This window comes from Onthophagus taurus, chromosome 11 (genome assembly GCF_036711975.1).
Source record: "Onthophagus taurus isolate NC chromosome 11, IU_Otau_3.0, whole genome shotgun sequence".
NCBI classification, from domain to species: domain Eukaryota; kingdom Metazoa; phylum Arthropoda; class Insecta; order Coleoptera; family Scarabaeidae; genus Onthophagus; species Onthophagus taurus.
Genome location: NC_091976.1, coordinates 6,000,781 through 6,027,276, shown reverse-complemented (window position 1 = coordinate 6,027,276; position 26,496 = coordinate 6,000,781). Strand labels below are relative to the sequence as shown.

The following is a 26,496-nucleotide window of genomic DNA, read 5'->3' as shown; positions in this document are numbered from 1 at the left end:
AGTCCAACTAAAACCAGACGAAAGCGCCAAGGGCATATATAATATTAAATCAATCTTTCAATGCATAGTTGACGTTGAAGCAAGAAGGAAACCGGGAAATATACCACAATGCCATCGATGTCAAGAATTTGGTCACACTAGAAACTACTGTTTCAAACAGCCGAAATGTGTTAAATGTGGGAAAGAACATATAACTAAAAATTGCACAAAGGTGAAGACTGGTCCACCAACATGCGCAAACTGCGGCGGTAATCATCCAGCGAATTACAGAGGTTGTATGGTTCATCAAAACATCCAACAACGAAACGCACCTAGACGAAGACCACAAGGTATTACCCAAACTACAAAAGTAACACCCCAAAGTAGCAATAGTTATCAAACCACCACAAGAAGCTATTCACAAATACTAAAACAACCAAACATACAACACCAAAACATAAACACTTCTCCTATCTCTGGTTCCAATCATCACCCTCTATCCTCAACCCTCACAACCACATTACAAATACCATTATCAAATTTCTAAAAGATCTTTTTACACCAATTATATCACAAATCAAAGAATTCATCACATGTTCCCTACTTCCCAATCTTATCAATGGCTAACAATAGCAACCGTACCATACAAGACATCACCGTTATGAACTGGAATGCGAATGGTCTAAAGAACCAACGATCTGAAACCATAGAATTTCTCTATCGACACAACATCCAAATAGCATGCATTACTGAAACACATTTAAAGCAAGGCGAAAGATGCAATATTCCAGGATATAACGTGTATAGAAAAGACCGAAACGCAGCAACAGCTGCAGAAGGAGCAGCAATTTTAATTAAGGGAGGAATACAACATGAAGAAATTCACTTGAATGGCATTCAACATCTTGAAGCTGTCGGAGTTAAAATAAAAACGATAGATGGTACTAACATAAAATTAATATCTGTCTACAAACAGCCAAATAAACAACTAATAGAAAGCGACATAAGACTCATATTTAATACCGATACTCCAACACTCTTGATAGGCGATTTGAATTGTAAAAATACAATATGGGGATGCCGTGCTAGTAATCCAAATGGAATAAAACTCCAACAAATTTCAACAATAAATGCATTACAGATAATACCACCTGAAGAATACACGTATTATCCGTATCAGCAAGAGCGACTACCAGATATAATTGATATTGTTATACAAAAAAATTTCAAGAAACCTATTGCCCAACAAGTTCTAAGCGAATTAAACTCCGATCACGTACCAATAATCATATCGTTTCAGAGTTCTCCTAAAAACTTCGCACCACCGCCAAAACTGATAAATGGCAAACCAATATGGGAAAAATTTCGAGAAACACTAGATCGAATGGCTAAAGCTCCAATTAACATCGATTGTAAGGAAGAAATAGATCAAACAATCTCCAATTATACAAACAACATTTGCGAAAGTGTAAAACTATCAACAATTCCTCATAAAAAACGAAATAACAAACCTTATCAAGCACTTACACCAGCTGCTATATCAGAACTAATAAAACAAAAAAACAGTTTGAGACGAGAATGGCATCGAACGCGGAACCGTGAAATTAAAAACAGAATGAACAACTTGGCACACCGAATTAAAAAAGAACTTGATGTTTTTCGAATTGAACGCTATCAACAACAAATTAAAACATATGGAAACAATGATCCTGGCATGTGGCGAACAACGAAAAAGCTAATACAGCAAAAGCAAACTATAAGCCCTATCAAAGATGACCAAAATACGTTTTATTCAGATACTGAAAAATGCAATCTATTTAGCGAACATTTAGAAAAAATTTTTCGTCCTCCTACTATAATTAAAAACACGCAAAGAATAAACATACTAAACTACATTGAAAATCATATGCCAATCGCTAGTGAAATTGAACCAACATCACCTGATGAAATTAAAATCATAATCAAACGACTACCTAAAAAAAAAAAAAGTCCAGGGTACGATTTGATCACTAACGAAATTTTAAAACAACTCAGCAATAAAATGTTAGTTTTTTTAACAACTCTATTTAATGGATGTCTGAGAATTGGGTATTTTCCAGATAAATGGAAACATGCCCAAATCGTAGTCTTTCCGAAGCCTGGAAAAAATCACAGTTGTATGGACGGTTATCGTCCTATTAGTTTACTAACAGTTTTATCAAAGATTTTAGAAAAGATCATCCAAAGCCGACTAAAAACAGAATTAGTGATAGAAAGGACTATTCCGTCATTTCAGTTTGGATTCAAAAATAACCATTCAACGTGTCATCAACTACTAAGACTTAGTGAAGCTATTGAAAAGGGATTTGAAGCAAAGCAATACACAGCGGTAGCTTTCCTAGACTTCGCCCAAGCGTTCGATAAAGTTTGGTTAGAAGGCCTTAAATACAAACTACTACACCTAAAACTACCATCATATTTAACAGCTATATTATTCTCATTTCTTGATAAACGAACGTTCCAAATCAAAATCAATAACGAATTATCAACAATTAAATCTATAGAAGCCGGAGTGAAGACCTCAAGGCAGCGTGTTGGCCCCCTTGCTATTTAATATATATGTGCACGATATACCAACCGTTTCAGGAATACTATCAATGTTTGCTGACGACACCGCTATTATCAGCCAGAGAAATAACATCATGGAAACAACTGACGCACTACAAAATGATATCAATATCGTATGCAGGTGGGCCAATAAATGGGGAATTATGGTAAATCCGGCTAAAACACAATTGAAGATGTTCACGTTAAGAAGATTCCGAGAGCTACCAGAAATATCAATTAACAATGAAGGTGTAGAATGGTCAACCGAGGCTGTTAAATATCTTGGAGTATATCTCGACACGAGGCTTCACTGGGGCTTTCATATCAACCGAAAACTCAATGAGGCAAATGTACGGTTAAACCAACTTTATCCCCTCATAAATCGAAAATCCCAACTAAAAATAGAATGCACCCTCCTACTTTATAAATCATTGTTGAGATCGCTATTAACATACGCCAGCTGTGTATGGTCAAATACCTCCAAAACCAATTTGCGGAAATTGCAGACTTTTCAAAATAAAGTTTTAAGGATTGCAACAAATGCACCGTGGTTCGTTAGAAATGACCAACTTCATAAAGAATTAAACATACCTACAGTGACAACTTTCATCAAACGGCTTAACGTGAAGTTCTTTGAAAACTTAAAAAACTGCGAAGGAGCAACACACTATAAGTTAGGGAAGAAAAACATCCATGTACGTCTTAAAAGAAAAATGCCACAAGACCAATTAACTAACGATGGAAGTAGCGAAGAGGAGACAAGTGAATAACCTCATACAGTATAATGAATAAAACACTAATTCTAAACTACAAATATTGTGCATAACATGTAATAAAATGTTGATCCAATAAAAACTGTAATTAAAAAAAAAAAAAAAAAAAATGTAAAAAACATTAAAATTAAAACTATAATTTTTTTAAAACTTTTACATTATATAAAATGTCATTCTTAATGTTATTTTGATTTTAAGCAACTTACGTCAGTTATATTTTTCAAACTTAATATCTAAAACTGTTTTCTTCATTTTACTTTCTTTGCACTTGAAAACCCTTTTCATTGGATTGGCCACTACTTTTATTTTGTTCTAAATTTTGAGGATATGATCTTCCACGTTGTTAGTTGTTAAATTTTTTGTAATTATTATGATAAGGAAAGCAAAGTTCCCTTATATCTACTAGAATATTTCGAATTGTATCACACTATTGCAGATTATTAATCTTGTATTACTAATTTTTGTATAAATAAACTGTTTGTAGTACTTGCATCTACCACAATTATTGCATCAGGTTGTAATTACTTATCAAATATTCCACAAATATTTATAACTTTAGGAGGGCGCCGCCGCTAATATTTATATTTGACCCGATCATAGTACTACGGGCTATGCCCGTAGTTGTAGGTTAAAGGGTTAAGTGCTCGTGTTTGAAGAAGATAGCATCTAGATAAGAAGACATCAGATAAGCAATGAAGATAGCAACTATAGTTTAAATTCAAACGCAAATTCTGAACATGAAGAAATCATACCAATAATATTCTTTTTCTACACACATAATTTACCTATAGATGTCACCATTTCTTTAGGATTTCGAAAAATCTATGAATGTCATGTCAATAGACTACTTATGAAGAAATCTTCAGAATTATAAGATACTATAGATCCACAGATTCGCAGTGGATATACTGCAATGACGCAATTTATAAATTAATATGTCAAATCTATTTAGATAAATTCAACAAACAAGGCATGACAATTGTACGATGTCTAAATAGTGTGACTATTATCAGTTCAACAGATCGTGAAAATCAATTACAGATAATCCAAGAATACCATGAAGGCCTCATAAATCACAGAGGAATTAAAGAAACGTTAAACCAGATTAAGGGCCGGTTGTACCACCTCCCGATAGGTTTATCCCATAGATAAATTGGCGCACTTAGCCAATGAGAGCGCTTAAAACCGCTGTAACCATGGTAATTATCCGCTAGATAGTTTATCGGGAGGTGGTACAACCGGTCCTAAATGAAACTTTTCATGGAAATGACTGGAAAACAAGTAGCCAAATACATCAATGCATGTGAAATTTATCAATCAGCAAAATACGATAGGAATCCTCCTAAACCGCTTTTCCAAATTACACCCAGCATCCAGAGACCTATGCAACTATTATATATGCATGTGTATAAGTTTAATAGCTCTACATATCTTACTATAATTGATAAATTCAGCAAATTTGGCGAAGCGTATGAAATTGATAGCAAGAATTCGTGTAATATAGCTGATAAATTAATAGAACATTTCTGTAAATTCGGAACACCTCAGGAGATTATATGTGACAACTGTTAAGAATTCAAAAACAAAGTGGTAGAGTGAAGTGAAAGTGGTAGAATCATTCTTAACGTTATACAAGATTCGTTGTAAATTCATGATAGTCGGACATCACGAATCGAATGAAGGATTAAATGAATGAAATGAAAGGAACACTTAAAAATACTAAAGCTACTGTCGAAATATATTTCCATAAAAGTTGCCATTAATAGAGCTGTATTGGCATATAATTCTAGTATTAACCCAAATACGGAGCATATGATGTGATAATTACATCAAGTTATTATTTATATAATAATAATATTACTTCTCTTAAGAAGCTTTTTCACGTCGAAAAATTAACAACATTAATTTGTATGTTTAGACTGGTTTAGACTTGATAATCATTTTTTTTATTTATATATCGTTTTTTATAGTAATAGGAAAACATATTTGTGTCATATATAAACAAGAAAACTTGATAATATTTAAATACGAAAATAACGCCACAGCACACATCGTTCGAAATTCTATTCGGAAGAATTAACGTGCTCGATCCTATGAACTTAGACTTTGAACAACGCTATATGGAAAACTATGTGAATAATCACAAGAAATTCACAAAGCTTTTATACGAAAACATTAATCATAAGACAAAGGATCTAAAACTATTGATAAAGTTAACACCAAACAAAAGTCACCAAATAAACAATTAGGAGCTACCGTATATTTTAGGAATAACACAAAAACCAAATGCACTACTCCGTACCAAGACCCGTATATAGTCGATGAAATTTTAGATCATGAAAAGGTTAAATTGAAACCCGGCCCTTGAACTAAATTAAAAACAACAACAGCACATATCAAAGAATTAAAAGTACATGATTAAAATTAGGAATAGCATATAATTCTAAAAACTATAATTACACAGTTAGATTTAAGTTCATTAGTTACTATAAGAAATAAACACTTTAAACTCACCACGGATTACAACCTTCAAGGTAATCATTTTTCATTATTAACGGGATTTCAATAAGAACTAGATGACAAAATAAAAACTTTACATATTCGTAACAGACCGAAAAGAGGTTTGATTAATGTTTTGGGTAATGCAATTAAATTTATAACCGGAAATTTGGACGCTACAGACGACGAACGCTATGATACTTTGATAAATCAGTTAACAGAGAAACAAATTAATTTGGTTGCGAAAAATGACCGTTTTCTCAGGTACTTGAATGAGACAAGCGAAACGTTAAATTACAATTTTCGACTATTAACGTATAAATTGGATCAGATTGAAAATCGATTTTAGGCCATCAACCGTGAGATATTCTTTCCCAACAAATCGAATCTCCTGAACATTTAAACAGAAAGATATACGAAATTATAGAGATAATAAATTTAGCTAAGAGAAATATTTTGCATTCTTTGTTAATCGCACCAGAACAACTGCTTAAAGAATTAAAAGACGTTCATTTAGATCCTACACATAAATTTCTTTTCGAAATCATTTTAGAACACACGTATCTTATTGAAACCTTAGTTGAGCTAAAGGTGTCTCAATAGTTTACTGTTTTACACCTATGTTTTACAAATACCGTTAATCACGAATGAAGAATATCAGTATTTTGAATTAAATCCGCTACCAACATCATTTAATGGTGCGTACGTTGAGATAGAACCCTCCTCTAGATACATACATGGATAAACAATATCATACCATGACGAATAACAATCAGTTGGAATGCTACGATAAAACCAAGTGCGAATTTGAAATTATAACGCAGGCAATCTTATAAATTGCAGAAAAGTTTTATGAAGTAGAAATTAACAATTATAAAATAATAGAGACTAAGCACGTTACCCTATTTATAACCCTACAAATAATAGAAGTAAAAGAAACCTGTGGAAAATATAATAGAAATGTCCGATTAAAAGGAACATATCGATTAAATCATATTAATAATTGTAAATATAAAATTGATAATATTATTCTTCAAAATTATTTCAAAAATATTAAGCTAATTTAACTCTTAGTCTATTGACATTGTTCTGTATCGTATGTGCGGGGTATCCAATAAAAAACAGCGAAAGTGTTGAGATTCAGGAGAATCCAGAAGAAATTTTGTGCGAAAATTAACATTTTTAGTAACAGACGAAGTTACTCAAAATATCCCGACCAACAAGGTTGAAGTGGATGTAACGTATCCGGATCATGTAAAATTGGCAAATTCTCGATACATCATACCTGGAAGGGTAGATGCCTTAATTGGAGCAGAATTCTTTTTTGATTTACTTTTATACGGCCAAATAGGATTTGATAAAAACAACCCCGTTTTGCAAAACTCTAAACTGCGATGGTTGGTGACAGGGACAATGAGAACGAACAATCGGGCAAATAACCCGATTACTTGTCGTTCCACCAACATTGAAAGTAAAGATGAAGTTTTACAGAACTGGTTGAGAAATTTTGGAAAAGAGAACAATTTCCACATGACAATAACGAAACCTAAATGGATACTTCATAAGACCGATTCACAACCCTGGTTTATTACCAGTGATTAAAATGGCGCTGAATAATTTTATCTTATTTTATTTTTAAATTTATTGTAAATTAAAGGGGGTTATGCCGGGTATTACCTAGCAGAGAGGGAGGAAGAGGAACTTGAAGTCAACTTCCTGTATTTCTTGTCAGGTTTTTTCTTTTTTATTGACGAATTGAATATACCATGTTTTGTATAGCTTTCGAAAAATTAGTACTGTGATTAATTGGCAAGGCGCTGAATAAGACGACTTTTCTTTTAGAATCTAGAAATCACGAAAAACCGTGATTTGAGTGAGGTTATGTCACTCCAATTGAATTTTCTTTGTAGGCTGTAATGTTCTGATGAAGGATACAAATAAATCCGAAAGCTTAACGTTATAAAAGAAAAAGCATGTTATTCAGCGCCTTGCCGATCAATCCCAGTACTAATTTTTCGAAAGCTAACATAGTACGGCAAATACTACCATACTACTCATATTTTGTATATTTAAGAAATAAACTATTATTATTATAGACAGAGAACAATGTAGAGTTTTACGTATGATGTGCTGTTGTAACGAAATAACAATAAAGTTTTTTTTCAAACATAAATTTTGGTTTCCTGACAAAAACAATCCAGTACGTGCATACCATCAGATACCTGTGGCTAAAGAAGATGTTGGCAAACCAGCGATTTCAACACCAGTTGGCTTATTCAAATTTTCGAGAATGCCATTTGGCCTCCAAAATGCTGCTCAAAGGTTCCAACGTTTCATGAATGAAGTACTTTCAGGCCTAAACTTAATTTTTGTCTTTTGGAAAACAGTCTTGTTGCAAAAAAAAGACAAGACCACTTACGCGCTTATGGTATCAACATATAACCATCAATATAGCGACTGTTTTCTCTCCATAATTATCAAAAAATTGTTAAATAAAAATTAGGGTTGAGTTTCAATTAGTCGTGCCTGAAGACGTGATGAAAAACACGACATGTACATTGCACCGAATTCTAAATAAATTAATAGTTTCATCAGAACTCAACTCTAATTTTATTTAACCATCAATATGTATTTTTGGTGTTTATTCTTTAGATTTTCTTGCACATGAAATCTCGTCAGAAGAAATCCGTCCTTCTCAAAATAAAATAAAATCTATTAACAATTTTCAAAAAGTACGAATTTGAAAGAACTTCAAAGATTTTAGGAATGATAAATTACTTTCGCAGATTTGTGCCAAATTTTTCAGAGCTCGTTATAATTTGGTAAATACCCTTTGTTATAAAACACAACCTATACTTTGGTCTCAAGAAAACATTTTTCACATTTGGCCACAGTCGCCTCCGGCACTGCTATGAAGGCTGCTCTTTAACAAGCAGTGAACGGTTTTACATCCCCACTTGCTTTTTATTCAAAAAAACTCAATCCTACTCAACCGAAATATTCTACTTTCGATCGAGAAATTATTAGTAATTCATTCCGCCATTAAATATTTTAAACATTTCCTACATGGACATTAGTTTAGTACTTTTTTAGTCTTTCAGATAAAACTCTTCGCTAAACCCGCTACCTAAATTATATAACCCAAGTTACTTCAGAAATTAAATTTATTAAAGGTGATTCTAATATTGTAGCCGACGCTGTTACGAATCAATATTGAATCCCTTTCATCTAATTATCCGTCGTCTGACATCACACGAGTAGCCCAAGTCAAAGCTGAGGAGTTAAAGAAAATTGTATAGGTAGAAAGTTGGCTAGGTTTCAGTTCATGTCGAGCATTATTGATAACATAGAAAAGGAATAGTTGAGGTGCAGAAATAATGCATATAGAGCACTTACAGAACATACTCCAAACAACAAATTCGCCCTTGAAAGGCTATCAGGGCAAAATTTAAAGCGATGTGTAGAATGTAGTAATAAACAGAACGGAAGAATGAGGAAATCAAATCTAATTTGCTCTATGTGTAAAAGAGGACTTCACGCGTATGACATTTTTAAGCATACGAAACATGTGGTTGTAACTCGTTTTGAACAGTGAAATTGCATTTGCAAACCTTGTAATAGGGAAATTAAGAATTAATAAAACTATAAAATAAATAGAATTAAATATATGTATAACAAGAAATACAAGTAAGCTGAACGGATATGCATCAGCATATTGTAACAATTAGATACTTGAGGACCTTCCGGTAGAAAGGGGCTAAGTACCCAAATTCTACATTTCAAGACATTGTCACAAATAGGTTCTATATACCACCTTTTATTATATAAAAAAGAGCTAAGTACCAACACAGAATTTTAGAGGTACAAATACTTAATGAAAGATGTCGCCACAGTAAGTGCCTATACGAGTTTAGGTTGAAAGGGGCAAAGTTCCAGTGTGCCAGTTAACAGTGTCTAAAGTTATGGAGTCCGAACGAGAAAATAAACGAAAACGAGGTAGTGGCAGATGTAGAGATGAAAATAAAACAAGAAAAGATTCAGGGAAAAGTTATGTGACTTATAAAGGAGTTCAAAAGCCTGCTAAAGTTCTACCGCAAAATGAGGTTAGGTTTCATACAGCATGCTCGCAAATGAATGTAATAACGTTTATTTTGTTGGTTGTAGGTAACATGTAAATGTTACTTTGATTGTAAAACATTACGTCCGGAGAGAATGAGACATCTAAATGAAGAATTTTATAAGCAAAATACAACCGTACAGGGTACATACCTTATGACTCTTATACATCTTGCACCAGTATGTAGACGTAGAAATGGGTTATACGAGGATTCCAGTGATAGCCGTCGTCAACATACAGTGCATTATACTGTTTCGAATGCAAAAGGAGAAATGATCAGGATTTATAAGACTACATTTATGAACATATTCTCAGTAACTAAAAAAAGGTTGGAATGTTTAATTAAAAAGAAAAAACTAGGACACACAACTTATACTGATAAACGAACTTCTAATAAGCCTAAAAAGTTTAATAAGCAGGATACAGAAATGATTAAAACACACATTCGTTCAGTACCAAGGCAGGAAAGTCATTATTGCAGAAAAAAAAGTTCTCTTGAATATTTAAGCCCAGATCTTAATATTAGACGACTGTATGATGCATTTCGGCTTCAACATCCAGAAACTAAAATAACTATGGCTTATTATAGATCTGTATTTAAAAACAAATTTCCAAACTTGAAATTTCATCTCCCCAGAACTGATACTTGTCGCGTTTGTGATCATCTTAACTGTGACGTAAAAGCAGCAACAGTTTCAAGCAATGATGCAAAAGTTAAACTTGAACTGCATCATCGTAAAGTTAAAGCGGCTTCTCAGAAGATGAGGCAGGACTTAGCTAATTCGCAGTTACCTGGTAGTTCTTTTTCCTGTGTGGTAATGGACTTACAACAAGTAAGTCACGTTTTATGTTAAGAAATTACAATAAATTTATGTCTTCTGTATTTCGTTTTAGGTTCTGTTTGTGCCAAGTTTAACGCATAGCGACATGTTTTACCTCAGTCAGCTTAGCTGTTACAATCTTGGAATTTATGTGAGTGACATTAATCGATCATTCATGTGCACTTGGCATGAAGGGGTTGCAGGAAGGGGTAGTAACGAAATTGCATCTTGCCTTTTAAGCCTGTTAAATAAAGAAGACGCTGTTACTAAAAATGAACTACGAATTTGGACTGACAACTGTGCAGGACAAAATAAAAACAAAATTTTAATATTATTGTATATCTTCCTGGTGACTCACAAAGTGTTTAATGTGATAGAGCATAAATTCTTAGTCAGTGGTCACAGTTTCATGCAGTGTAACCGCGACTTTGGTCTGATTGAAAAAAGGAAAAGACTCTCGCAACCCATGGTCCCTAAAGATCTACACGATATTATTAAAACAGCGAAATACAATCCGCCGTTTCAAATAATAGATATGGAAGAGCACGTATTTCTTGATCTTAAAAAAACTGCTGACCATTTGCTTGATACTAAAAATTTTCAAATTAGTAAGCTGAGTGAGATCAGACTACATTCCGGTAACCCTGCAATAATAGAAGTAAAGCAAACCTTTGTTTATAGAGAATATAGTTAGCTCACGAGATAGAAAGAATTGGCAACCCATAAAAGATTTAATTTTTGATGTCGCCATCTAGCGATTAAATCTGTTTTTATTTTTATATCTTAACGAACAGTGTTCCATCTAGGAGTTAAGTCAGATAATAAACCATTGACAATTCCATATCAAAATATTTTACAGATGCCTACAATGAACTTTAAAAAAAAGCAAAATTAATCGACTGAATATAAAATTAAATCAATAGTAAATCGAAAATTGTAGGTAATTAAGACCATTCTTATCGAGTAAGTTCAGTTATGTATACATTGGTATTAATCTCGGTCGGCGGCTTTATCAATCAATCGATATTTCGATATTTCGTGTTTTTAGGTTTTAACGAATACATCCGGGGCAGGCGCGTAGGGGTGTACTGGTTGTTTACTGGCGATATTTTGAGCAAACATAAGAAAATTTCAAAGAACCGAAAATACAGATTCGCATTTTGTTGAAATTAAGCAGGATTGACGATATAAGTACATATACAAATAAAATTAAAATTTTTTTATATATAAAGATTGTTTATGTATATTGTTAGCAATTATGCGTTTTAATTTACACATTTGATATTTTTCATGATGAAACTGTACACACTGATTCTGTTTATGTTTAGAGAGAATGAGCGTATACATTTGTACCTGCTATTTGTTTATTTAAGGCCCCTCGACGCTCGAACCGCTGTCGATTTCCGAAAAGATGCATTCTTTGTTCGGACCCCGTATCAATTGCCGTTCAATAATTATGTCTTGCGTAATAAACTATTCTTTAATACGAGTGTTTGTTTTCTAAGTGCGCCCTACCTTCAAGAAAAGTTCAGGTGGATAGATGTAAGTATTCTAAAACTTTCATTCAAACTTTTTTGTCTCTTTAATAGTCTTCGAAAATTTAATATAATGTTTATTTTATATATTATTCTATAGCACTGAATAGATTCCATTGTTTGTTATATTCCCAACAAACATAAGTAATAAATAAACAATAAAATGTCTGGAAATAGATGTGTATATATAAATTGTGCCACCAGCAAAGCAAAAAATCCAGAACTCAAATTTCATCATTTTCCAACTGAAAAAAATAACGATGAAAGAAGAATCGATAATGGGTGAAGAATTGCGGTAAGTTATAATTTTTAAAGTTGTTTTAATGGACATTCATTTACTTATGTAAAGTAGTCAAATCGAGCTTAATCGTGTTATCAATCAATTAGAACAATTGCAAAAAGAAAAAAAAATATTTTATTGAAGGAGTTAGTAACATATCAAATTATAAAATTATATATAAAATATAATTTTTGTAACCATTATTTTTTAAATTCTAAATCTGCACGCTATATACAGATCATTCAAACGTAGGGTATCAAATTGAAATCTTCCGATTTTAAGTCGAAATGAAAGAATAACATTTTTTCCGATTGGCTTTTGTTTTCGAAATAATCGGCTTCAGTTTCATTTTCACTGTCGCCTCGCTGGTAACAACTAAAAGATTTATAAAAGCAAAATTCTAGAATTTTTCTAGTACAAAAATTCATTTTAAATCGAAAATAAAGAATAGTAGAAGAAAAGTAGTGTGCAGTTTGCACTTTAAATCGGAATTGTATACTGACTCTCATCGTTTACAAAGGGGAGCAGTTCCGCAACCATATCGGATTATGAAGGACTGTGTAAATATTTCGCCAGAACACCTGAAGGTTAAAACACCAGAAAAGACTTACACAAATGTCTTTTTGTGACCTTAAATTGGCGCCTTCTAAACATGGCGAGGTACGTTTTCTATCCCCTGATAAAAGTTCTAAATCGTCACCAGTATCAGATAGTTCGCCTTCTCAAAAGAAGTTTCCAAGTGAGTATCTAGAATTTCCGTCACCGAACTCCCATCATAGTCAGATACCCTGTGCTTTAAATAAATTAAAGGAAAAATACGATAAACTCAGACTGAAATGTAAAAATGCGAAGTCAACAATATCAAAACAAAAAAAAAGATTAACTACCACCACACTATCAAACATAGAACATTCCCCTCAACATAGAACATTTGCGGCAATGCAATTACTGCATAAAACAAAAGGCCACTGGACATACAATGAAAAACAATTTTCACTTAGTTTATATTATAAAGCACCAAATGCGTATAAACATTTATTAAGACAAAAAATAGTTTTACCGTCTGTATCAACAATTAAACGTTGGATAGGAATCTCGCCTTTTCTACCTGGGTTTAATAAACCTTATTTAAAACAATTAGCAATTAAGGTAAATACAATGTCAGAAGATGATAAGCGTTGTATAATTGTATTTGATGAAATGTCTGTAAAAAAATATATTCAATATTCCAAACAGTTGGACATTATAGAAGGTATAGAAGATTTCGGACCCTTGGGACGAACAAAATTGTTTTGTAAAGAAGCGCTGGTATTTATGGCAAGAGGACTATATACCAATTGGAAAGTTCCAATAGCATATTTTTTATCAGGAAGTGCAACAACTAGTGTAAGATTGAAAGAACTGGTATTCGCAGTTTTAGAAACAGTTGAACATTTAGGACTCATTGTAAAGGCGGTTGTATGTGATCAGGGTTCGAATAATCGCAGTATGTACAATAAATTAGCTGTAACTTCTAAAAAACCTTATTTCATGTTTAAAAATACGCGAAAAGTGTTTGCACTCATTGATGCCCCTCATCTTTTGAAAAGCATACGAAACAATTTGATAACCGGCGATTATATACTAAAAAATAAAACAATTTCTTTTCAAGATATCAGAAGATTATATCATATTGATCAAAAGTCAAAGTCAGGGGCGAGATGTTTACTCAAAATCTCAAACGCTCATTTATATCCTTCGCCATTTCAGAAATTATCGGTAAAACTGGCCGCCCAAATATTTAGCAAAAGCGTTGCGTCGGCATTAAAAACATCAATAGCAACAGGCGAGCTAAAAAGTTCAACAGCTACTGACACTGCAGATTTCATTATGTTTATGGACAAATGGTTTGACTGTCTCAATAGTTGTAGTAGATACAGTAGAAATCCTTTCAAGTGCGCACTTTCCGATGCTTCGGAGGATGTATTAAATGTTTTATATGAAGCTATAAACATATTTTCACAATTAAAAAAAAAGGATAAGAAAAGTAATAAGTTTACCAGACCTCCCTGTTTCGACGGGGTTATTCAAACGGTTCAGGCTGTTTTACAACTTTATAATGAAGAAAAACGCAAAGGGAAACAATTTATAATAACATCCCGATTAAATCAAGATATTATTGAAAATCTTTTTTCAATTATCCGACAACGTGGGGGTTATGCCAGAAATCCGTCCGCGCAAATGCTTCGCCTTACGATCAGGCAGATTTCTATAAATAGTTTGTTAAAATCGGAAGTGCAAGCTAATTGTGAAGAAGATCGAGCCGTGTTTTTATCTACAAATGAATATGTAGCAACAAGAGACTCGTCGGTATCTCCAATGGATATCTCAGAGTCTGATGAAGATAATTCGGAGGACGATTTGCAGGAAGCCTCAACATGTGAGGAATTTAGCATCCACAGTACATTGGAAGGATGTTCATTGGCATATTTTGCGGGTTATTGTGCAAAAGTTCACATTGACGAAATTCAGTGTGACTGGTGCCGAGAAATTTTGTTGAAAGAAGGCGAACTTAGTAATTCTGATGAAATTCTTTTGTTTCATAAAATGTACAGAATCAACATTAACAATATGTCCTTAAATGTACCGTCAGAAATTTGTAAAAGTATTACATTCACATCGCTAACTCAATTTAGATTATATATTCACAATTATCTGTATAAAAGATGCGTCAGGAAACGTTTAGTTAAAAAAATTTTTAATATCCAACAAAAAAAAAAGTTTGACCACCACTTTGTAAATTACAAAAATCACTTGGCGTCTTTTCTGGATATTTTAGTCAAAATACAGTTATTTTCAGAATGTAAGAAAGTTAATTTATTAAACAAACAAACCAATAATAAATCAGAAAAAATGAATATATTGTCTCATAATTAATTTTTTTATTGTATTATTAACTTTTTATTTATATTTTTTATTTTTATGTATAATAAATTTTTTCTCTCAGTTACAGCTTTGTTTATAGAGAATGGTTACAGTCATCATATTGTATTATTTCAACAAATCAAATCCATCCAATCCATACCCTAATTTCCCTATTTACATTTTAACTTGTTAAGGCTCCTTAACTGTGTGATATTTATTTTATCATTTTATTCTGCTAGTTTAATAAATTTTAAGTAACATTATTTTTAAAACTTTACTGGTGAAAAAATTAATAACTTTAAAAAAAAAGTATTTATTTATTTCTTCATTGATAAAACACATATTTTTTCTCGTATTTATCTTTTCCATAATACACAAATCATTCTTCAAGCGTTTTTGGCTATTTTTAATTGTTATTGCTCTAAGAATATTTTTATTAAACACACACGAGGTGATCATAGTCGGTTAGCCAGTAGGAGAAACATACTATCCTTTTCTGAATATTCGTTTCTCTCTCGAACGAATTTGTTCTGTTTTTACGGCATTGATTTATAGATGGCATTATTTCACAATCTGTAAATAATATGCTACTACGTCATATTTAAGAAGTTTAATACAAAGTGCGCCACCTCTGGAGAATATTATCAACTAAAAACGTGGAGTCAAATAAAAGCATTGGATGAGCTAACTATATACTCTATAAACAATGAGCAAACCCATTCAGAATTAGAAAACTGGAAAGGATTCAATGTACTAAAAAAACACAAAACCATTTTAGATATTAAGAATGCCATTTTAGACGGGCGGGAAAAGGGGGGGAAAGTTTAAAATCTATGATCGGTTATCTGCAAAACGAAAATCATAAACAATTTTACAGGCAGTTACTATCTTTAGATTGAAATATACAATAACACAATAATATATTTTTATATATGAAATGTTTGTATGTCGATATAAGTAATAAAGGCGGTTTAAACAAATTTTTGTGGTTCCTACTATTTTTGATCTTAAAAATATTAAAAATCAAAGCTAATTTCTTTAATAACCTTAATAGTGAGTTTTGGTACTTAGCCCCTTTCTACCGGAAGGTCCTCAGTCGACGATGCATATCCGTTATGAAAAGAACTGAATGTATAACTTTGGATACATTGAATAGAGCAGTCTATAACAACATATCAAAGAATAAACAGTTTTTTAGAAAAATGTTATTAGTTTTATTATAACGAACACTTAAACTTGTGACAACCAAAAAATATAAAAGAACCATTTATTACATGGCGATCCTGCCTCTTAAGAATCTTTGGATGACGTTTACCAGTGAAAGTTAAAAAAAAAAAAATAAAAAGTGTAATCAACAATTGTTACCATCATGGCTATATTGGGATTAATATCATTATGGGTGTGTTCGAGGAGGTGCTCCTGACTGGTTTATACCAATAAAACTTATTGACATCAATCGAGGGTAATCAACAGTCAAAAGAGAAAAAATGGGTTCAACAAACACCAAGGAGGAAGTAATTATCGCTCAAGCTGGCAACAGTGGAGGTGTATCGTCAAATTTGGAAGGAAAATACAACCTGTTGGAAGTTGCAGCCGTGGTCGTCGGAATCTTTATATTCATAATTCTGGTGAGATGTATCTATCTACGAGGTAAAAAATGCCTGATTTCTACTGTCAGACGTGAAATTATCCAAAGCCGCGATGGTTTAGATCGTGTAGAATCCAACGTTTGATAATATGTTAATATAATTTAATGTCGGAAAGTAATTATTTTATAGAACTATTACAAGAAGTAGGTAATTTTAAGGATAATAGTAGTGGGCGTGCTAATTACGATTTGGTGCTTAAAAAACTTAGAAAATTAGACGAATTTGAGGAAACTTTAAAGAAATTAGAAACAGAACATTCTCCTAATGTTAATTTAGATATAAAAACTTGTATTAATGAAATTAATGTCATTATTAGCGAAAGTAGGGTTTTATTATTAGAGAGACAAAATAATTTAGAGAGAGATAAAAATCAAATAAGTAAACCAAATCAAGTAGATTATCAAATAGAAAACAAAATGACGGAAAATTTTGATTTAAAAGTTGCATCATCTCTACTTCATTTATTACAACCTGGTGGTAGGAAAGCTAAAATCACCGATGATGTTGTAGAAGATATTCGTGAGCGAATGGACAGCAGTTCTAACAAATCAATGAGAAGATGATTTACCCAAACAGGATTGTTATTTTTTTTTAAATTAAAACCTAATTCCATCGGTATAATATTATAATTTTAACAGGACTAGTGTTGCCAGCTGTCACAAGGTTGTTCCAAAACAACTTCAAATGCATCCCTACAAAGTTACTGTAGTGCATCGACTGCAATACCACTTGATTACGACAGACGTGTAACTTTTTGTCATTGGTTCAATCAAAACCTAAATAATTATGACGTACTGGACGGAACCGTTTTTAGTGATGAAGCGTGGTTTTATTTATCGAGATATGTCAATTGATTCAGTCGTTCGAACATTGGTCCAAATGTTCGAACGGATAGATAGCCGAAGAATGGTACTACTAGAAAATGTACACGAGAATCAGACGCTATCGCCATTGTCAAGTCGTAAACGAATACAATAAAAGGGTAAGTCAAAAGCCTCTGATTCCTTTCCTACACAATGGATAACCTTGAAACCCTCTTAAATTCTCGACAATCGTTATCATCACGTATAATCAAAATTCATAATTTCATTCAAAAAATCGACAACCGCGATCGCGGCGTCTACTCCTGTGGAAGCCATGAATTCAACTGACGGCAGAGGCAGACAGCTGCGTGTGTAGGCTCCTCGTCTCTTGAGGTAAACCTCTGCTGTTTGACTCTGCGGTACACCTGTACGTGCATGGCAGGCCTTACTATTAGTAGTTGTGGTAAAAGATGGGAGTGACTCTTTGTTCGGGAGTGACTAAGAATTACTTTTTGTATAATTCTCCGGTTTACTTACGATAAAATTTACCTGAAGTGAGTCAGTTGTTCACTGTATTTTGTATAATGCAGTCGAATATAGTTTTTGGCAAGAGCTAAAAGTCGTTTCCTTTAGTAACGTTACCTCAACGCTAACATCTATGCGGTCAAACACTCAGATTACCTGTAGTATTCTTTATTAGCAAATTTTCTCTTTAGTAACCTTTCTCCGCAATTAAGCCTATTTCTTCATCATTATGTTTTTGTTAGAGTCGAAGGTAGACGACCTTCACTCACTTTTAATTACGATAGACCGCATTAGTCATTGAAAAATATTAGAAAACTTTTAAGATTCTTCGTAATAACTTGAACATGTTACCATTAATATTAACGTTTAAATCCAGCATTCATTCTGAATGATAACTTACTTGTCAATAAAGACAATGTCAATTGTATTGATAGACCACTCGAAATTCATTAATCAACTTTATTTTGCCAATATAACAATTAATTTACTTCTAGCTCAATGATTATTTTGCTTGCAGGATAACGCCCAAAGGTGGCATGGTTATAACTTGAGCCGTGGAGCAATAAACGAAGTGGTAAATAAATTTGACATTACTGGTTTAACTGCTTCAAGAATTTGGCAGACAGCTAAAAAACAATACGATGCAGGAAAAATATCCGCCAACGTATCTTCAAATAAAAAGAAATGTAGTTGAAAACGTAAAGATTACGCGGAAAATTTAAAAAACATTAAATATGTTCCGCTTAACAGGCGAGCTATATTGCGCAGTTTGTCCTGTGCTATAAAAGTGCCAAAATCTACAGTGTTTCGTAACCTTACAGAAAGCCATAATCTAAAAAGAATATCGTCTACTGTGAAACCAATACTAACAGAATTAAATAAGCAGGCCCGTTTACAGTTTTGTTTATCAATGGTCAAAGGGAATGGATATTTTGAAGATTTTTATAATTACGTTCATATAAACGAAAAATGGTTTTATTTAACAAAGGAATCACGTTCATATTACGTCGCACTTTATGAAGATTGTCCCTGGCGTATATGCAAAAGTAAGAGATTCACTACGAAAGTTATGTTTATGGCTGCAGTAGGTAGACCTTGTTACGATGCTGCCAGAAAACAGTATTTTGATGGAATGATAGGGATTGGGCAATTTATATATAAACAACCGGCTCAATTTAAAATAAAAGTTATCTTTAAAAAAACTTAAATGTTTTATTGAAGAACATAAATTGCGCAGTCAGTAGGACACGGCAAACGCATGTGATCCTGTGTTGCGTCTGAAATCGATCCAATAAACGGACATTCGCGGTGAACTTTCAAGTTCTTTATTACGGAATTTTACGAAAACGAACCGACCAGCCGAGAAAGAAGCTCCAATTGCCCAATCAATGGATAACGATTGACCAACCACGAATAACATTGGTGATCAATTCCAAGAACTACAGATGCAAGACTGAACAAATGAGAATCATCATAGTTTTACTATTGCATTCCCATAAACTCGTTCCAAAACTTGGACAAGGTATAGGGAAAAAGGAAATAAAAATCACAGATGTTCCATCAAATCAATCAAATGACATGGTATAACCAAAGAGTAAATTAATGAAATTGGAGAAAATTCGGATTCTAATACGATACACACCACTTCCACACGATGTTCAAACTCGACGAGGAATATAAACATATCATACTCGGAGACTCAAACGAGGTATTGTTCCAGATCCAGCCGGCCCACCAGCACCGACGTAAAAATAACGCCACTGGATGGACCTCTATTACCATTTGACTTGGGAACCGCTAAAAACCAACTAAGCCATTGGACGACAGTAATTCGCTGTAATCTCGAAGGTTTAATAACCCAAATTAATGAAATAAATGTAAATTATATGGAATTGATAAAGATGACAAAAACAATAGAGGATGGAGATCATGATTCTTCATTTCAAACGTTTCTTAGAAATTTAAAAGAGTTATTATGTGAACTAATCTTCGGAAAACAGCAACTGATCCCAAATATCAGGAAAAAAAAAGACGCGCTAAATTTCATTGGTTCTGTAGTTAAAGCAGTGTCAGGAAACTTAGACGAAGAAGATGCAATTAAATATGACAAATTAATAGAGTACCTAGAAATCAACTGACAACAAACTATACAAATCGATGGATGCACGACTTCATGTTTCACAAGGAACAATCAATAAATCTAATAATAATTTTAGTACAAATCAACAAGCATCAGTCACAAAAAAGGCACATTCATATATAACAAGTGATAAAAAATGTTTAATTTGCGATTAATCACATTTTATCTTCGCATGTCCTAAAATACTTAGTATGAATGTACCAGACAGATTATAGAAGTTAAAATTGTGCATCAATTGTTTAAAAGACGATCATTGGTCAAACGATTGTAAACCGAGTTTTTGCAAACGATGTAACAAAAAACATAATACCTTAAAATTCAGACTAAGACTGTGCCTTTTTCAAAGATAATATTCAATGTTTATTGTCAACAACAATAATTGGTATAATTGACAAACAGAAATATTCTTGACTGTGGAGCATATAAATACAAATATCGGGTCACAATCTAATTAACTAAATTAACTCTAATTACAAACAAAACGAATATATCAGTTAGTTATGCAAAAACCCAAGTTAAATCAAAATACAACGGATTTTCTAAACAATTAGAATTTTGGCAACAATATTTTGGGAATTAATGTGTATTGGACAAGTACGATTAGGAAAATAACAGCCGATTCTAGAAAAGACAGTTTGGTGGGATTAAAATGAGCAGACATGAAATTATTAATAGATACAGGAGCAACAGTCAGCGTAAACATTTTCTAATTGTTGCAATGATTTTAATTTTATTGATAGAAGAGATAAAGTAAAAATTAATGGTAAAATAGTTTCGATTGGAAATTGCAAATTATGTGATTTCCCATAAATTTTTAGTTAACCGTTTTTATAGTATTTTTGATGAAATTTTGGGTACGGAGTTTTTTGCTAAGTACGGAGGAAAAATTGATTACAAAAAGTTTTCTTTTTTTTTGTCGCAAATAATAAATTAATTACATCACAATTGAATCGGTGATTGTTGAAAGGTTACTAAGTCCATTGTTCAATGAAATTATATTTGATGTGGATTCCTATACAAAATCGTGACCCCGATCATTTGGTGTTAAAACGAACCAAGTCCCGTTAACGGACGTACTAATAATATACGCGTACTGGATTGTAGTGAAAGTTGAATGGAACTAAGTCACGGACTTAGTTCCATTCAGCACTCACTCATGTTTTCCCATTCTGATTGCACTGTTGTGCGTATGTCTTATTTCCTACCGCGTTGCCGCCACTTCTGTTAAAATGGAGGTTCAAGAAGTTGCTGGGATAATGAGTGGTAAGAAAAGATCTAAAACCCCTAAAACCGACAAAAGAAACATTATCAAGAAAGCTAATATAGAAGGAACTGAATACACTAATTACGGTGGGAAGTTAATTCTTGCAAAAAGTATTTGTCGAACATCTAACTGGTAAGTGTTAACTTTTCTTGGTTAGGTAACAGTGTCTGTATGTTTATTGATCTTTTTAGTTGCAAAATAAAACGCTGTTTGGAAAAAGTAAACTTTACGGAACGAACCTCTATAGTTGCTGTATTTTACGGTTTAAGCAGCAAAAATAAACAAGACTTGCATTTGCAGCGGTTGATCGAATTTAAATCTATTAAACGAAGAAGACCACGTGTTACAGAAAGGCAACACGAAACTACATTGCGACTAGCTTGTTTTGAATATTTTATATTAAACAACAATAAACGTGTCAAAGTCTGCCGAAAAGCATTTGAGAAGAGGTACGAATCCAAAAACACATTGCATTCCAAAATTAGTATGTAAACAGATTCACGACCACATTCAGTCGTTTCCAACAAAAACTACGCATTATTCGGGTCGTAGTATTCAATACTTAGATGCTAGACTTGATGTTAAAACAATGTTTGGTTTGTTCAAAGATAAATTCCCTAACACTAAAGTTAAATACGAATTCTTTTAAAAACTTTCAATGAAAATTTTGCACTTCGATTTGGTCGTCCGCAAATCGATGTATGTTGTACATGCGAAGAGCTCTCCGTGAAAATAAAAACTCCACATTTATCAAAAAATGTGAAACGTGCTGCAAAAGGAGAACTGACTGTTCACAAAAGAAGAACTAAGAAATTTTTTACTGCTCTCAAGAATACAGGAGATGAATCGAAAGCAAATCCAACAATTTTAGATCTGGCATTCGACTTTATGCAGAATTTGCCACTCCCACATACTCCAGTTGGTGAAATATTTTATTTAAGACAGTTATGGGTGAACACGTTTTGCATTCATAATCTAAAAGATGACAACTCACAGATTTACATGTACCACGAGGGAATCGCCAAAAAAGGCGCAAACGAGGTGTGCTCATTTATTTATGACTAGATAACCCATAATGTTCCTGTGGAAGTGACTGATCTATATTTGTACAGCGATGGCTGCCCTGGGCAAAACAGGAACCATACGATGATAAGAATGTGTCTTGCGCTAGTAGAAAAGGGGAAGTTTCAGAAAATTGTTCATCGTTTTCCAGTTCGAGGGCATTCATTTCTCCCCTGCGATAGGGACTTCGCAGTTTTTAAAAGAAAAATTAAAAAAATTGACAGAGTATTCGTGCCTAAGGAATACTGCAGCATCATAGCTAACAGTAAGAAAAATGTAACACTTAAGATGGCATTTACTGATGATATACTGAATTTCAGTAAGTGGTGGCCTCCTTTGTATAAAAAGACAGCTCTTTCGGATGACAGTAGAGGCAAAAATGTATCTAAAGATAAGAAAATATCTTTCACGCCGTCACAGTTTTATGAATTTACATACTCCTCGGAACATCCTGGAAAAGTAACTACTAATACTTTTATTAACCCTTTGGGTACATTTGACGACTCACGCTCGTCATGCGCAAATTTTGGCGTAATAACATTTGACGAGTCCGACTCGTCATTTCAAATAACGCAAGCTAAACGGGTGCCGGGGAACGCGCGGCGCATGCGCAATACGGCTGTAAAAACGATTTGAGTTTGCCGTGCGCTAATTTGTGATGATTGTTTTATGTTTTTGGTTTTGTTTTTGTTAGTTGTCACTAGCACCTAACGCTATTGCTTTGCGAGTAAAAAACTGACATTGTTTGACGATATTTAGTTATATTTTATCTCTTCCATAATGTCAGATATTGAAACTGCATTATTCGAAAGTGATAATGAACGAGAAAATGAAGAATTTGATAGAGATGCGTCAATTAGTGAAATGGAAAGTGAAGACAATAACGAATTGGAAGATGATAGTGATAGCGACATACAACCCATACGACGAAGACGCAACAGACTCTTATCGAGTAGTGATAGTGAATCATCTGATCAACCATTTCAGGAGGAATGGGTTTGGAATGAAACAGAAAATATACCTAATATAAAACAATTTTCCGATATTGCTGGAATCAATCCTATTTGCCTGCGAAGAGTAAGTGATAGTCCTTCGCCATTGAATGTCTTACACCAAGTGCTCACTCAAAGTTTTTGGGATATTATAACAGAAGAAACAAATAGGTATGCTAGACAAAAAATAGAAAAAGAAGGTTTTGCCAAGAAAAGGAATCAAAGATGGTTTCCTGTAAGTTCTGATGAAATGAAAGCATATATTGCGTTATGCATTTTGATGTCCCAAGTAAAGAAATCAAAGTTACATATGTATTGGTCTAAACGAAATATTATAAATACACCAATTTTCGCAAACACAATGCCTCGGGATAGGTTTTTTGACATTTCAAGTTTTCTGCATTTTACAGATAATGAAATAATAAGTAAAAATGATAGAATAAGAAAAATTAGAAATTTAGTAGATTATCTCAATAATACATTCTCTAATCTATATACTCCTAATAATGAAGTATCTATTGATGAATCTCTGATGAAGTTCAAGGGACGATTGAGTTATATTCAATTCAACCCATCAAAACGAGCTCGATTTGGCATCAAAATATATAAACTTTGTGAATCTTCATCTGGCTACTGCATGCGTTTCAAAATATACGTAGGCAAAGATAAAGTACAGGGTGTTGATATACCTGCTTCAGAGAGTGTAGTCATGGAAGTGGCGCAACCAATTCTAAATAAAGGCTACACATTATACATGGACAATTGGTATTCATCGCCACAATTATTTTCTGTTTTACAAAACCAAAATACAAATGTCGTTGGAACTGTCCGAAAAAACAGAAAGCATATGCCAAAACAGCTTGCTTCATTCAAATTGAAGAAAGGGGAATATAGAATGTTATCCTGTCGTGGTTTATTGGCATTGAAATGGAAAGACAGAAAAGACGTGTATATGCTTAGCACAAAACATGCAAATGTTAGAATGGTAGATACAGGCAAAAGGCGAAAACTAAAGGATCGCAATTTTGAAAATATTATCAAACCTTCATGCATTGTTGATTATAATAAAGGCATGGGAGGTGTTGATAAACATGACCAAATGCTAGCGTGCTTCCCTGTTATGAGAAAGTGTGTAAAGGGATATAAGAAAATGGCATTTTATCTATTAGACATGGCTATTTATAATGCACAAGTCATATATTCTAAAATAAACAGCACAAAAACCTCTGGCGTTGTATCATATCGGCTGAATATTGCAGAAGAACTATTAGAGCAAGTGTCACTGCCAAATTATAATTGCCGTGGTCGTCCTTCGCATAGTGATACACCATACCGTTTACAGGCAAAAACCTGGGCACACTTTCCAGAGAATATTCCATCAATAGAGTCCAAACAACACCCTATAAAAAGATGCCGAGTTTGTTATAAAAACAAAATTAGAAGTGAAACTACCTGGCAGTGCAAACAATGCCAAGTACCTCTGCATTTACCAACATGTTTCGAAAAATATCACACTTTGCAAAATTATTAGTAATTTTCTTTTTGATATATTTAGTTGTTAGTTGAAAACTACTTGTTATTATTTTTGTTTGTTTTATTTATCATTATTATTCTGTAATTATTATAAACTTATATCTTATTTAAACTATGTATTAAATTAAAATAAACAATTTGTTACATACAAAATATTGCATTATCATACTACTTCAGATAGCAACAAATTAAATACGTTTCAGATGTATGATACTCTTTAAATAATTCAGTACCCAAAGGGTTAACGGTTTTATGAAGTACACTTTTGATTTACGACAGTGTGGACATCGCAAAATTTGCATGTCTTCCATACCTAAGGCGTATCCTGCTAGAAACGTACCCATTAACAGCAAAAACCTTGACAATATTAGACAGGTTGTTAAATATGTCAACGCTGAAGATGATGAAGCTCGAGCATTTTACGAGGAAATTTTGCAGTGGCCAACCACAGAAAACGAGGTGGAAGATGATTAAATTATTATAACTTTAATGTGTTCATTTGTATGTGTTATTTGTTCAATAAAGTGTATTCGTTTCAGTCATAACTACTTAATTTTATTTTACTTATTGTTGAAAAGTACTATGTCCTTGCTTTAAAAAAAAGAGAAAAAATACAAAAATCAGAAATCATCATTATATCTGTAAGATAAACGCCTCTTAACCAATTTACTTTCATAATTTTGATAACATGTATCAATGAACTAAAATAAGTGATTTCTGGACATATTTTTTTAATTTACTCAAAACGTTGATTTTTGGACTTAGCATCCTTTCAACAATCACCGATTCAATTAGAGTCATCATATAATGTTTACGACTGTTCCTGCTCGTTGCGAAATTGTGAAATATGTTTATTGTAAATCCACTGATAAAAGCGTAATTTGAACTGATTGTTTATGCGAAGTTCAAGGGGCCCGTTGGGGCCTAAGTGCTGCATGCGTTGCATGCCCTTCTCTTACATACAAACATACATATGCGAAGGTGTTTACATAGCCGGAGCAATAGTTAAACTAAATAATGGAAAAATCCCAATA

The 26,496-nt window shown here is 33.0% G+C and overlaps 1 protein-coding gene across 1 annotated transcript; it reads left to right on the top strand.

Annotated features, from left to right (window-relative positions):
- Window positions 1-21,298: 21,298 nt before the first annotated feature.
- LOC139431945 (piggyBac transposable element-derived protein 4-like) lies at window positions 21,299-26,140 on the top strand. The gene is made up of 2 exons (XM_071200255.1): window positions 21,299-22,007; window positions 22,067-26,140. The coding sequence occupies exon 2, from the start codon at window positions 23,718-23,720 to the stop codon at window positions 25,458-25,460; it is 1,743 nt and encodes a 580-aa protein (XP_071056356.1). The 5' UTR covers window positions 21,299-22,007; window positions 22,067-23,717; the 3' UTR covers window positions 25,461-26,140.
- Window positions 26,141-26,496: the final 356 nt, after the last annotated feature.

Coding starts and splice junctions, on each gene's coding strand:
- LOC139431945 (XM_071200255.1), top strand. CDS start 23,718: ATGTCAGATATTGAAACTGCATTATTCGAAAGTGATAATGAACGAGAA.